This window comes from Pyrgilauda ruficollis, unplaced genomic scaffold, assembly GCF_017590135.1.
Source record: "Pyrgilauda ruficollis isolate IOZ18807 unplaced genomic scaffold, ASM1759013v1 scaffold11, whole genome shotgun sequence".
Classification (NCBI taxonomy): Eukaryota; Metazoa; Chordata; class Aves; order Passeriformes; family Passeridae; genus Pyrgilauda; species Pyrgilauda ruficollis.
The window spans coordinates 9,734,328-9,746,567 of record NW_024509210.1 but is presented as its reverse complement, the minus strand read 5'-3'; the positions used below and the strand labels follow the sequence as shown (position 1 = coordinate 9,746,567).

At 36.9% G+C, this 12,240-nt stretch overlaps 1 protein-coding gene across 21 annotated transcripts in view; it reads right to left on the bottom strand.

Moving 5' to 3' along the window:
- KCNMA1 (potassium calcium-activated channel subfamily M alpha 1) overlaps positions 1–12,240 on the bottom strand; it is a 426,636-nt gene that overhangs the window by 170,298 nt on the left and 244,098 nt on the right. For all 21 annotated transcript variants that reach the window (XM_041475751.1, XM_041475740.1, XM_041475717.1 and 18 more), the window contains 2 exons: positions 7,430–7,523; positions 6,384–6,495 (listed from right to left, as the gene is read on the bottom strand). In XM_041475751.1, the coding sequence (XP_041331685.1) occupies positions 6,384–6,495; positions 7,430–7,523 (206 nt within the window). The remainder of the gene's footprint in view (positions 1–6,383; positions 6,496–7,429; positions 7,524–12,240) is intronic.

Genomic DNA, 12,240 nt, shown 5'->3' with positions numbered 1-12,240 from the left:
GAGCCAGACATTTCTAAATCATCATGTCTGGGTAGCTTGCATCCAATAGTTTTTAAAACTCTATGGGCTACTTAGTTTTAGTTCTAGGCAAGTGTGGCACATATAGTTTATAGAAGTTCCAGAAAAAAGTTCATGTTATTTCCGTAAGCTTATAAGAAACAACCATGAGCCTATTAATTAATCTCAGACAAAACAAAGAATTCTACTACAAAGTAATTGAGTAGTCAGGATAAGTAATTAAAATATAGGACTGGATTATTTATTTTCTTCCACTGAGGGTACATTCTTGCTCAGTCAGATTATAGATTAAAGAGGTCAAGTTAGTCCATCCAGCCTGGCAAATACAGTAGGAAGCACTTTTTAAAGCTATATAACTGCTATCAGCTATGATATTAGCTTTCAACAGCTTCTCAACATTCAGAAACTAGGACTACTTTTGGGCTAAGCCTGCCACTCATTCACATATGAAAAAAAAAGAAATCAAGATACACCCCCCCCTGCCTATCACCCCTCCCCATCAGAGCAGAACTGAAATCAGAATATTATTAGGGTCATTCTTCTGTGCAATGTTAAGTACCATTCACAGACAGAAACAGACTGGGAACAGTTGATTTAAATTATCCTGTTTGCTTTGAGTTCACAGAGGTAGGGAAGCAAGAACACAGGTTCTATGCATGTCAGATGACAGACACTAATAACACTTGAAACTAGTGCTGTCCCTGTGTTTCTGCTCTGCTTCAATGTCTTTTGGCTACTTGTTTGGCTTCTCATCAGTGGAGGAGAGTCAAGGAGAGTATTGTCACAAATGAATGCAACTTGTCACAACGTTACCTTCTGGTCTCAACATTGCAGTAACTCAAATGCCTGTTGGGAAGTATTACTTTAACTGGGGCTCTATCAAAATATACATGCTCTGTGAAACATGAACTGATTAATTGCGGAGAAAAAAAGAAAAAAATTGTCTTCAATACAATGTAAATGTAATATAATCCATTCAATGAAAGATTACTGACAAATCACCAAACACAGTGAGCATTCAAAACTCTTTAAATAAAATTCATTCATACCTGTTTGAAGGCATTTAAAATGTAGAAAGAAATGTTACCATATATAAAAGCAGTACATGCACACATACATAAAATTCTTCTAGTAAATTTTAGAGAATTTGGCTTCCATTGTATATAAAATAATGCATAATTTAAGTAAAATGACCAAAACACATCAAAGCTGTATAAAAGACGCTAGTTTTGTAAGAAATATTGTAGAATTTTGATGTGCATTCAAAGATCCCACCAATAGATGGCAGAAATGCACAACACTTGATAAAGTCATTGCAAATGACTGCAAGTTCAAGGTGCTGAGCAAGGGAGCTTTGCGACCTGTAGGATGCACCAAAATCCAGTAAATTAATGCAAAGCCAAAGTGGTATCCCTATAACCAAGTTATCAGAGGACTTTTTGTCAGTGTAACTAAATTCCATTAAACCATCTAAGTTTTCCAAAAGGAACACAGTGTTCTACAGATTCAAATACGCTTTCAGGCTGAGCTGTTCTGTAGAGATTATGTCAAGTCTACAGGGCATTAAAACAAATGTTGTTTTCATGCACAGATTTTTAACTAAAGCTTCATCTTGAAGAACACTTGCTGGATGGGCAGAAGGCTCCACACCATCACCTTAACTACCTTAATAATACACATCTGATTTTTCTCCAAAATCACCTATCTCTAAAATAATTTCATTCTGTGATTCAACAAAAAAGCTGAATTTCCACCAGAATTGCTGGAAATAATCTTCTCTGACCAGGCATTGATACTGAAACTACAAGTCTCATCCAAAATTATTTGACATGTCTGGAACAGGACTTGTACAGGATCTGAGCAAACACTGGAAAAAAGGATCCCCTTCCCAAACTGTGCTTATCACCACCTTAAGAGATTTGTTTTCTACACTTTGCATGTGTCTGTATTTGCATCTGTTGTCGCTCTTGTTTACCCCACTATATATATCAAATTATTTTCTGAAAGAAAAGTACAGCATTAGCAGCAACTTAGACTAAAAGGCATGTCAGGGAACAAGGATGAAGAAAAAATCTTCCTGATAATATAATTTATAGGAATCACACAGTTTCTATCACTTGATGTTCTGTACAGTAGAATAGATGAAACATATGGTCAGAAAAAGGAAGTAAGATTGTTTAAAAGACCTTTTTAATCTTTAATTTCTGTGATTCAATAATAAGACACTATCAAATTCATATATTATGTTGTATTACAACTTTGTATTAATATCACAATCTAAGGCTGATTGTTCCTCATTCACATATTCTTGAAAATGTGAAGCCAAGATCATATTTCTTATGTTAAATCCCCCTCTAACAATACAATCCTGTCAAGGCAATTTAGCTCAATACAGTCAGATCATTAAATCAATATTTCTTTTTTCATAAGCATACAAGTACATGATTAAAGGCATTTCAGTTATTTGAATTGGCTTTGCTATCACAGAAGATAGAATAATGGTTTTAAGTGTGTAAAGTGTTGCTGAGTCTTTACTAAATAAAACTGGAAGATATTCCACCCACAAAAAACGCTGAAAAGAATTACCATACCATTATTTCTCCCATTGCAAATTCTTTTCTGTCCAACAACCCTGTTAGCCTACCTTCACTTAGACTACAAACAAAATACAAAAACTCAGCAAAACTCAGCAATGCACTGAAATAATTTGGTTGAAATTCACTGTCAAAATCACCTGTAAATCATTCTTTCCTTGGGAAGATTCTCTCCACTCTGTTTCTTGTATAGAGTTGTGCAAGCAATACATATGATTTGATAAAGCACAGCTGTAGCTTATGAACAAGTATCTACACAAATGCTACTGCTTGCAAAACAGTGTTGGAAAAATGGGGATCTAGATGAAAATGAGCATCCAAAACACACTGATGTTCATATCTGTACAGTTTTCAAGTCAGAACATAAGACATTTTTATATAGCATGATAAAGCGCTGTACATCACTGAATTATAAGATTCATTAAAAATTTCTTTCTTGTAGAACTCTCCAATTTTTCAGACTGCAAGCTATCCAAAGGAAAAAAGTTCTGAATCAGAAACTTAGCTAGGATACTCAAATTATGATTTTTTTTCCCCCAATTTTTCAATAATATGTAGCTCTGTCCATATGCCAAATGCATTCTTTTCATGTGCTTCCTTTTCTTATGCTGTCCTGTGCATGCAAAAATGATACCACAGAAACCCTTCCTGAAGGATTTACCAAATCTAAAAATCTGGGATTTTGCAGGTTTGAAGTGCTGTTTTGCCTTCAGCTTTACTTTAGACATTGATCATAATGACATTCCTAGAAACCTTTTGAAAAAGTATAATCTGATCTTTCAATACCAAATGCTGTCTGCAAACTGGAATCTAGGTAGAAGACTAGATTTGAAATATACTTTAAGAATTCTGATTGAAAATTTAATTAATATACAACATTTCAAGATGCAAAAATGTAAGTAAAGAACAGCTGAATACGAAAGAGTATCAGGGAAAGGAGAAGGCTTCACATACTAAGAGCTACATAATAGGTGAATGACAGCATTTCTGAGCTAGCATAAGAACAGAAAAAATCCACTGGCTCTCCACTACCATACATGAACAGATGATACATCAAGAGCACGTCCTCTGCTATGCTTCACATCTTCCTGTAAGCACTTACTGCTCCAAAGGCAAAGTTTATTATTTATTTAGGATAGTTTGGTTTCTTTAAAATACTGCTCATACTGTGGGTCTATACTGATACTAGCCCGTTAGCTAAACAAGGACAGCTCTTGTAGAATTGGGCATTCAGAGAACCACACTGGGAACTTTGATTCTGCCAACTACTTCAATGAACTCATTACAGCTGACTGACGAGAATCGATAATGAAATAAACTGCAAAGACCCTGATGCACAATACATTCCAGATGGTGCATTTATTTCGCTCCTAAATGATCTTGAAATCTAAAGCACACAAAGGAAACCTGCTAAATCATCAAGAAATTCTTAAAATGTGCCAATGTTGAATGATTTCCACATTGCCTAATCTTAAGCCCTCTCTATTTACTTGCCTCACTGAAAGGCAAAACTCCCTGCTAATCCTACACGGGGACAGCTTGTGCAAAACCCACAACTTAAATGTCCTGAATCCCCCTCAGCAGAAGGATATCTCTGTCAATTACAATATTTATACAAAAGAAAACAGCAAAGTAGGCATCTAACCTGAAACTAAATAATATGGTCTAAAAACACTCTCCTCCCCACTACTCACACACTCAGTCCTACCACTGTATTACCTACATGTATGATCAAAGTATTTGAGCTCCACAGGCAGTAAACTTGGCCATCCCTTTCAAAGGTGTAAAAAGGAATACACAGGCTTCATTAATACACTTCAATATATTTAATTTAAAATTCTTTCATCATAGCTTCTTAAAATACCTTGCTGGTCTAAATTAAAGCTATGTTAGGAATCCAAACAATTCACATTTTTGAATTAGTGAATTATTTCACTAAGGATGATTTATCTAAAATGAGAACCCCTTTGGAAGCAGGTGCAAAGCAAAAACATTGTAAATATGTTACTCCTAAGATGACTACATCAAAAAACACTACATTTAAGTAACTTTTTTTGCCTCAACAGGTGATAAATATCTCAGGAGGATTCCATGAGGAAACAGGCAAAGTGAGGTTATAAACAAGAAATCCAGGTAAAGTGATGTTGGTCTAATTAGGAGATATGGGAATCCTTTCAAACCTGAGTGCTTAACTCTTCCTGAAAACTGACATAAAACTTATGAAATCTATGCAGCAGACACTGCTAAATGTGCAAACGCTCTCATTATCCCTGTCAGTACTGTTAGCTGGATTGCTGTGTCACCATGAGTCAGTCAATTACGCAGTCACTTTCACGAAGGGTATTCATCCCAAATAATTATCTCTGCCTCATTTCCCACAGTTTGTGGTCTTTCTCATTTCATATTCCTTTTCAATGGATTCTGTGATTCTATTTATTCTCTCAGATAGCCTCCGTCTCCAAGGATTTCAATCTCAAAGTTTTTGGGAAACTCTGATACATCCCATACAGGAGTGCAAATCCATCCCTTTAATTCACAAAATGCACGGAATCTGAGATTAAGTTGTAACTACTGAAATTGGCAATTTTCTTTCAAGGATAAGTATGTTTTTTACTTACATACCTTCTTTTTAAATTTTATTTCCTAACATAATGTGGAACTGTATGACACTTTTTCTTTCAAAAAGCCTTACTTAATTTTCCATATACGACAGAAGCGATATGTGATAAAGAGAGTAATCACAGGAGGATGTATAGTGATCTTTTCTGGCTGTTTTACTGCTTTCTTCCCTGGCATACTAAGAGCCACTGATATGACCTTTACTGTGGTTATAAATTTACCAATCACTGTCCATAAAAAAAAAAAAATCAATAGTTTTTGTATCTTTGCACTTATATATTAAGATGAAAATGTTAAAAGACTATTAAAGACCCTCTGGTTTATTTTATTTTCCATATGAAACATTTACGATAACTATTCTCCACTTTTCAGGGAAAATGAGTGCCTGTATTTCTGGAGGAATGAATTGCCAAACTGAGGTTTCATATGTTGTCTACAGACATGCCAGTCACAAAGTATGCCATCTTTAGAATGTTTTCTCTGAATAATAATAAAAAAAAAAAAATCACAACATTTGACATTCATTTTTTCCTATGAAAGAGCATATAACATGTTTTCTTGTACAAGAAACTCCATCTGGCACATTATGGATGTTTTTTAATTGAGTGTCCTCTCCATTTCATTTGCATTCCCTTTTACATGTGGCATATACCTTTTCTAATGCATTCCTAGCAGTCCAACAAAAATATTAAGTGTCTAAATGTGTCTTCCGAATCAGTCACTTCAGTGGATTCAAAAATTTAGCCACACCGGCTTAAAAAATGCAATGAGAATATATTGATTTCATTGTTGACAATGATCCATGGCAATGCAGTTCAGTGAATGAATGATTTAGATCTTCTGTTCAGGTTAAAAAGTGAGACAAATCAAATTCATAGTTTGATAAAGGCAGGCTGTTACACAGTACTTCCAAAATGGAGTTCTCCACCACTTAGCATAGGAGACTATACTAATGAGTTGAAAACAAAACAGATACAGTAAGTGCTTTTTCTGACAAAATCCACCTTTCTGCTTGAAATTCACTTCGAAAACAATTTTGGTAACATTTTTCTGTTTACACAATGACATAAGATGAAGAAATTCTCCACCGAAATGTGCAAAGTCAAAATAATTTTATAACAAGCATTTTAAAGGTAAAACTATTGTACTTACCAAGCCAACTTCTGTTTAAATATACTGACACAAACACTGGAGGGACCGTGAAGAAATCTACCACTGAGTTAACTTCTAGCCAAAACCATAGCTTGTCATTGGCTGCTATAAACTGGAAAGAAAAGAAAAAAAAAAAAAAAAAAAAAAAAGAGACGAAGAGACGAAAGAATCAGATTATTCTCATGCTGATTGCAGGTATCTGTTCTAAAATATTAAACTCAAAAGTTATGATGTTTTAGGTGAGTCCAGAAAAAACATGTCTCACTGGAAAGAAGTCTGTATTGTGAATTCTTGATAATAACACTGAGATTAAAATGAAAGGTCTAACTAAAGAGATAGATCATGTACATTGTAATAGCTGTGCTAAAAATACTTTTTCCACATTTATTGAAATGTATCAGTAATATTAGAAAAGTGTAGGCAATTATAAAGTATTTTGAAGTACATCACCTTTGTTCCAGCACACCAGATATGCTGGTAGTAGTCTTATCATGCATTTGCTGTTCACAAATTTCTCAATATAGACTGGTTTACAGAGTCCCATCATTACATGACCCAAGGAGATCAGCAGGGTGACTCCTACAAGGCATAGTTTGGGACTGCAGCAGCACTTCAGGCATGGAACCACAGATGTGGTCATTTCTCTCTCCTGAATACTAAACCAGCCCAGGGAAACTGGCAAGCTTAGATGCCAAGGGCATTGTAGTTAGAACTTGCCTATGTGCTTAAATAAGATGAAAATACCATTCACATTTTATTAATAATTAAAAAGTAATGAAAACATTTGCTTTATTTAAACATTAAATGTAAATATACCAATAAAAGGGAAAAAAAAGAGTGTACCATGAAGTTATTTAACAGAGCAGTTCTATCTAAGTCTTAAAATTTTGACTTACATATTTCAAAACAATGCTCATATTTTTTGCATGAAAGAAGATATTAATTGTCCTTCTTTCAAAGAAAATACAATCTCTATTTCAAATAATCACCATATACAGCAGCTGCCTTCCCTCCCTGCCTCTTGCTACCAAAGACACACTACTTACACGCAAGCCGAAGTAGAGTAGGAAGAACACATTGAAAGCCATGTCGATCTGTAATGTGAAATCTTTGTAGAAATTCTGGCAGGATTCTATTGGGCTATTTGAAAGACAAAGAAATCAGAATAAACTGTCAGTATGTGAGTTTCTACTCTGCTGAGAATTGTACGCATTTTATTAAAGACCTCGATCCAGAAATCATGTTTCTGTTTTCCAGTCGATTAGAAGATACAAGCAAGCATTTCAAAGGAATTAATTCATTCATTCAGTTAGTCATTCATACAGTATTTATATTCACCTGTTCAGGTAATATTTGAGAATTAACATGCAGATACCTTTAGGAGAGGACAAGCAGGAGAATACCTCAGGATTGCTTAACCCCACATTAACCCTTAAAGAACTGACTTCTTTCTAAAGGAGACACATCTATGATACTTTAGGAAGATACTTAACAAGTACACAGGTACAGTGAAACATTACATGCTTTTAATTCATAAAACCTTTAACAAAAAATAGTTGCTCAGGAATACATTACCCATTAGCAACCTGGAGTACTTAGTCTTGTAGAATCCCTTGTTTATAAAAAGTTGATTGGATTTTTTTTTCTTTTTCTCACATATTTTTTTTTATGGCCATTTAATGTACTTTATGTACGGTACTATGAACTGAGTAGAAATGCAGCATAGCCCACTGGTAAAATTAAATAAAATAAATTGAAGAATTTGAAGCAGTACTCTAAGGGTTAATTTCTGCATGCAGGTTAATTAAAATACCCTTGTGTGTATCAGGCAGCCATTGCAAATTTTAGCTTCTTATTTTATGCTCTATTTGACAGTGGGACAGAACCAAAGCTTACTCTATACAAACTGGTACCTTATAAATATACTTTTATCTAAAGAAGGTGGTAACTTCCGTAGGTATCATCAGTGATTTATTTGTGAGGTTTCTAAAACAGGTTGTTGAAGCCACAGTCCAATATTGCAGTCATTGACCAAAGTGAAAGTCATGTTCCAATATATGTTGATGTATATACTATATATACATAATGTCCCACCATATATACATATATATACACACATATATTGCAAATGATCATGTGTTCATCACAACTGTAATAGAGAGAAACTAGAACGTAGATCATTTGAACATTTGGAGCCCTAGAAAACATCCTTTTAGAAAAGCAGAAATTTGTTGGCTTTCTAGATCAAATAAATCACTGAACATGAATGTAATACCAGTTAGTATAGCAGTAGTTCTGCAAATATAATGCTAGACTGCTCAACAAGCAAGATTCTATGCGTTATGAATGTCAGGTACCTAACTTAAGGCATAAAGGAAATTACCTGGACTACCAGGTCATTATACATGCAGCCAAATTTTCCATTCCTTGTATACATTTCAGGTCAAACAAGTTAATTACAGCATGCTCTCTCCTGTCTCTAGATGCATGAATGTATACAGCAAAATTCTCCTTGATGTACAATTGCTTCATATTTTAAGAAGCTTCAGTGCTATAGGAAATCTTATTAAAATTGTTTTTCAAAGGCTATTTGAAAAGGCATTGAAGTTATGAGACACTTCTGTTGAAGTTCAAATAAAATTGATTTACAAGAGCAGGCAGAAGGGAAGAGAAGCCAAATGTTAACATAGAGGAGAGCAGACAATACCTCATATTTACAAACACAGTTTTAGCTACAAAAACAGTGGATGTAATTTGAGAACCCAACTGGATAATTTTCTGTATGGCACTAATGAGAACAAACGATTTTTCAAAATAAGGAAGGCCACACACTGAGTCACAGTGCACCCTACCAACAGGAAGTACAGAGGAACAGAATCAACAGCCCTGCACCAACCCTTAACTCCTGGTTAGGTTGCAAAAGCTGGAGAAATTCACTGAAGCTAATGGAATTGCAGAGGTTTATAACCAGGATGGAGAGCAATTTTTAGTTAAGGTCAGCTAAGGTTGCAGCTAATAGCTCTACTTTTGTGTCACTGTCCTTCACAAAAACCTACAAAATCTGACAAATTACCTAATGCATAATACATCTTCATTTTTTTTGCAAAACACTTAGCAAAATGGATGACAATTCTGATTTGTGACTTTTGTTCACCTAATACCAAAACTGCTGTTTCTGCTAGTCATATCCTTTAAACTTCCTTCATTTCAGAAAGCATCCCTCTCTTTCAATGTTTAAGTTGTCCATTTCAAAGACAAACACAGCATCCTTTTTTTTATTTCAAATGATGATTTTGTCAGAAGGGCATGACACTGAAGAAACTATTAATTTTTTCACAGATGGATAATAAAAGATTTTAAACGTTCTAAATTAAACTTTCAGTCTGGATTTTTTATTTTTCTTCTCACCAGTAGCTGACATCTGAGCTGGCAGAAAAATATGGCCACCAATATTAATCATTACACAATTCAGCCTGCTGCAGAAAGAAAGCCAATTTGAAACTCAACTTTACACCAAGTATCCCAAAACCAGAAGTGCTGTAAGTATTTCTTAGTAGTGCACTAAGATCTCCAGGACCAGTAATAATACTAATGAAACTCCCTGGTTTATATTAAAATTACATGGCATATCCTATGGGATTTCACCCCATAAGGGCAGCAAAGGTTTCGCTTCTGAAAAAGATGACAGACTATTAGAAATGTTTTTATTCCCTTTCCATGTAAGCATGGTTTCATACATTTATACCACAAAAAGACAGGAGAAACTATGATAAAATCAATGAAATAGAATACTAGCAATGAGAGGAAAGATTTCATATAGCTAGATAAAAATTACAGTAATGATGGAACTCTATATGCAATGGGTACCTCCCCCTAAAAAAATGGCAGGATCAATACTCCAACAACTGATATGCACATCTGGTAAATGAGTCAGCTAGGGAAGGAACCCCATTAGAGATGTTTTTCTGAACAGAGAAGGACTGGTGACTGATGTGACAAAAGGAGGCTGTCTTGGGCACAGCAATCACAAAATAACAGATTTTGAATTCTGAAGAAATAATGAGGGGCGCCAGAGGGCAGGACTCCCAGAGGGCAGGCTTTGGCCTGTTTATGATGCTGGTTGAGAAGGACCCTTGGGATGCATTCCTGAAGGGCAAAGGAGTCCAGGAAGGCTGGACATGATTCAAGATGGAAATTATAAGCGCACTGAAGCAGACCATCCCTATGTGTCAAAAGATGAGCTGGCAGGGAAGACCATCAGCCTGGCTGAATAGAGAACTTTGGCTGGAATTCAGGAATAAATGTGCATCATCTTTGGAAGAAGGGCCAGGCAATTCAGGAGGACTTCAAGAATGTTGTGAGGTTATGCAGGGAGAAAACTAGAAGGGCCAAAGCCCAACTAGAACCAAATCTGGTTACTGGCATAAAAGACAATAAAAAACGTTTCTAGAAATGTATTAGCAACAGAAGGACAGCTAAGTGGAATCTCTATATTTTATTGGATGGGAGGGAACACAATGACAAAGAATGAGAAGTCTGGGGTACTTAATACCTGGCTTTGCAGTCTTTAATAGTAAGAGCAGTTGTTCTCTGGGTACCCAGTGCCCTGAGCTGGAAGACAGATAGGGAGCAGAATGAAGCCCCCATAATCCAAGGGGCAATGGTCAGTAAAATACGACACCATTTAGACACAAATAAAGAGGGCTGCATGGAATCCACCCAAAGATACTGAAGGAAGTGGCAGAAGTGCTCACCAAGCTACTTTCCATCATTTATCAGCAGATCTGGTTAACTGGAGTGGTCTCACCTCACAGGAAGTTAGGAAATATGACACCCATTTAAAAGAAGAGTCAGAAAGAGGATTTATGCAACTACAAGCCTGTCAGCCTGACCTTGGTGCTGGGAAAGGTCACGGGGTACAACATCTTGAGCCAGCACAGAGCACATGTAGGACACCACAGGATCAGGTCCAGCATGTTTGCCTTTATGAAAGGCAGTGCTGCTTGACCAATCTCATCTCCTTTTATGACAAGGTGACTTGCTTGGTGGATGAGGAAAAGGCTGTGGAGACTACCCAGACTTTAGTCAAGCTTTTTACACCATTTCCCACAGCATCCCACAGTTTCTCTGCTGGAGAAACTGGCTGCTCATAGCTTGGACTAGATGGGTAAAAGACAAGCTGGATGGCTGAGCCCAAGGAGAGTAGCAAATATGTTGATCTTGTATCTATCTGGTCAAGTTAATCAAAATCAAGAATTGAGTGAGTCCTCAGTAAGCTCACAGATGACACCAAGTTGAGCAGGAGTGTTGACCTGCAAGAGGGTAGGAAGGCTCTGCAGAGGGATCTGAACAGGTGGGATCCATGGGCTGAGGCCAATTGTATGAGGTTCAACAAGGCCAAATGCCTTGTCCTGCACTTTGGTCACAACAACCTCATGCAGTGCTACAGGCTTGGAGAAGAGCAGTTGTGAGGTTGCTCATTGGAAAAGGACCTGAAGCTGCTGATTAGCAGCCAGCTCACCGTGAGCTAGCCTGTGGCAAAGTGGCCGAGGAGGCCAATAGCTTCCGGCCTTATAACAGGAATAGCATGGCCAGCAGGACCAGGGAAGGGCTCCCTGTGCTCATCCCGTGTGCTTGGCCCTGGTGAGGCCACCCCTCGAGTGCTGTGTCCAGCCCTGGGCCTCGCACTCAAGACAGCGAGGGGCTGAGGCACGGCCACAGAAAGGGGAAGGCTCTGGAGCACAAGGGGGCTGGGGCTGTTCAGCCTGGAGAAAAGCAGGCTCAGCAAGGACCTTATCACTCTCTACCACTCCCTCAGGGCAGGCTGTAGCAAGGGGGGGGGGGGGGGGGGGGGGGC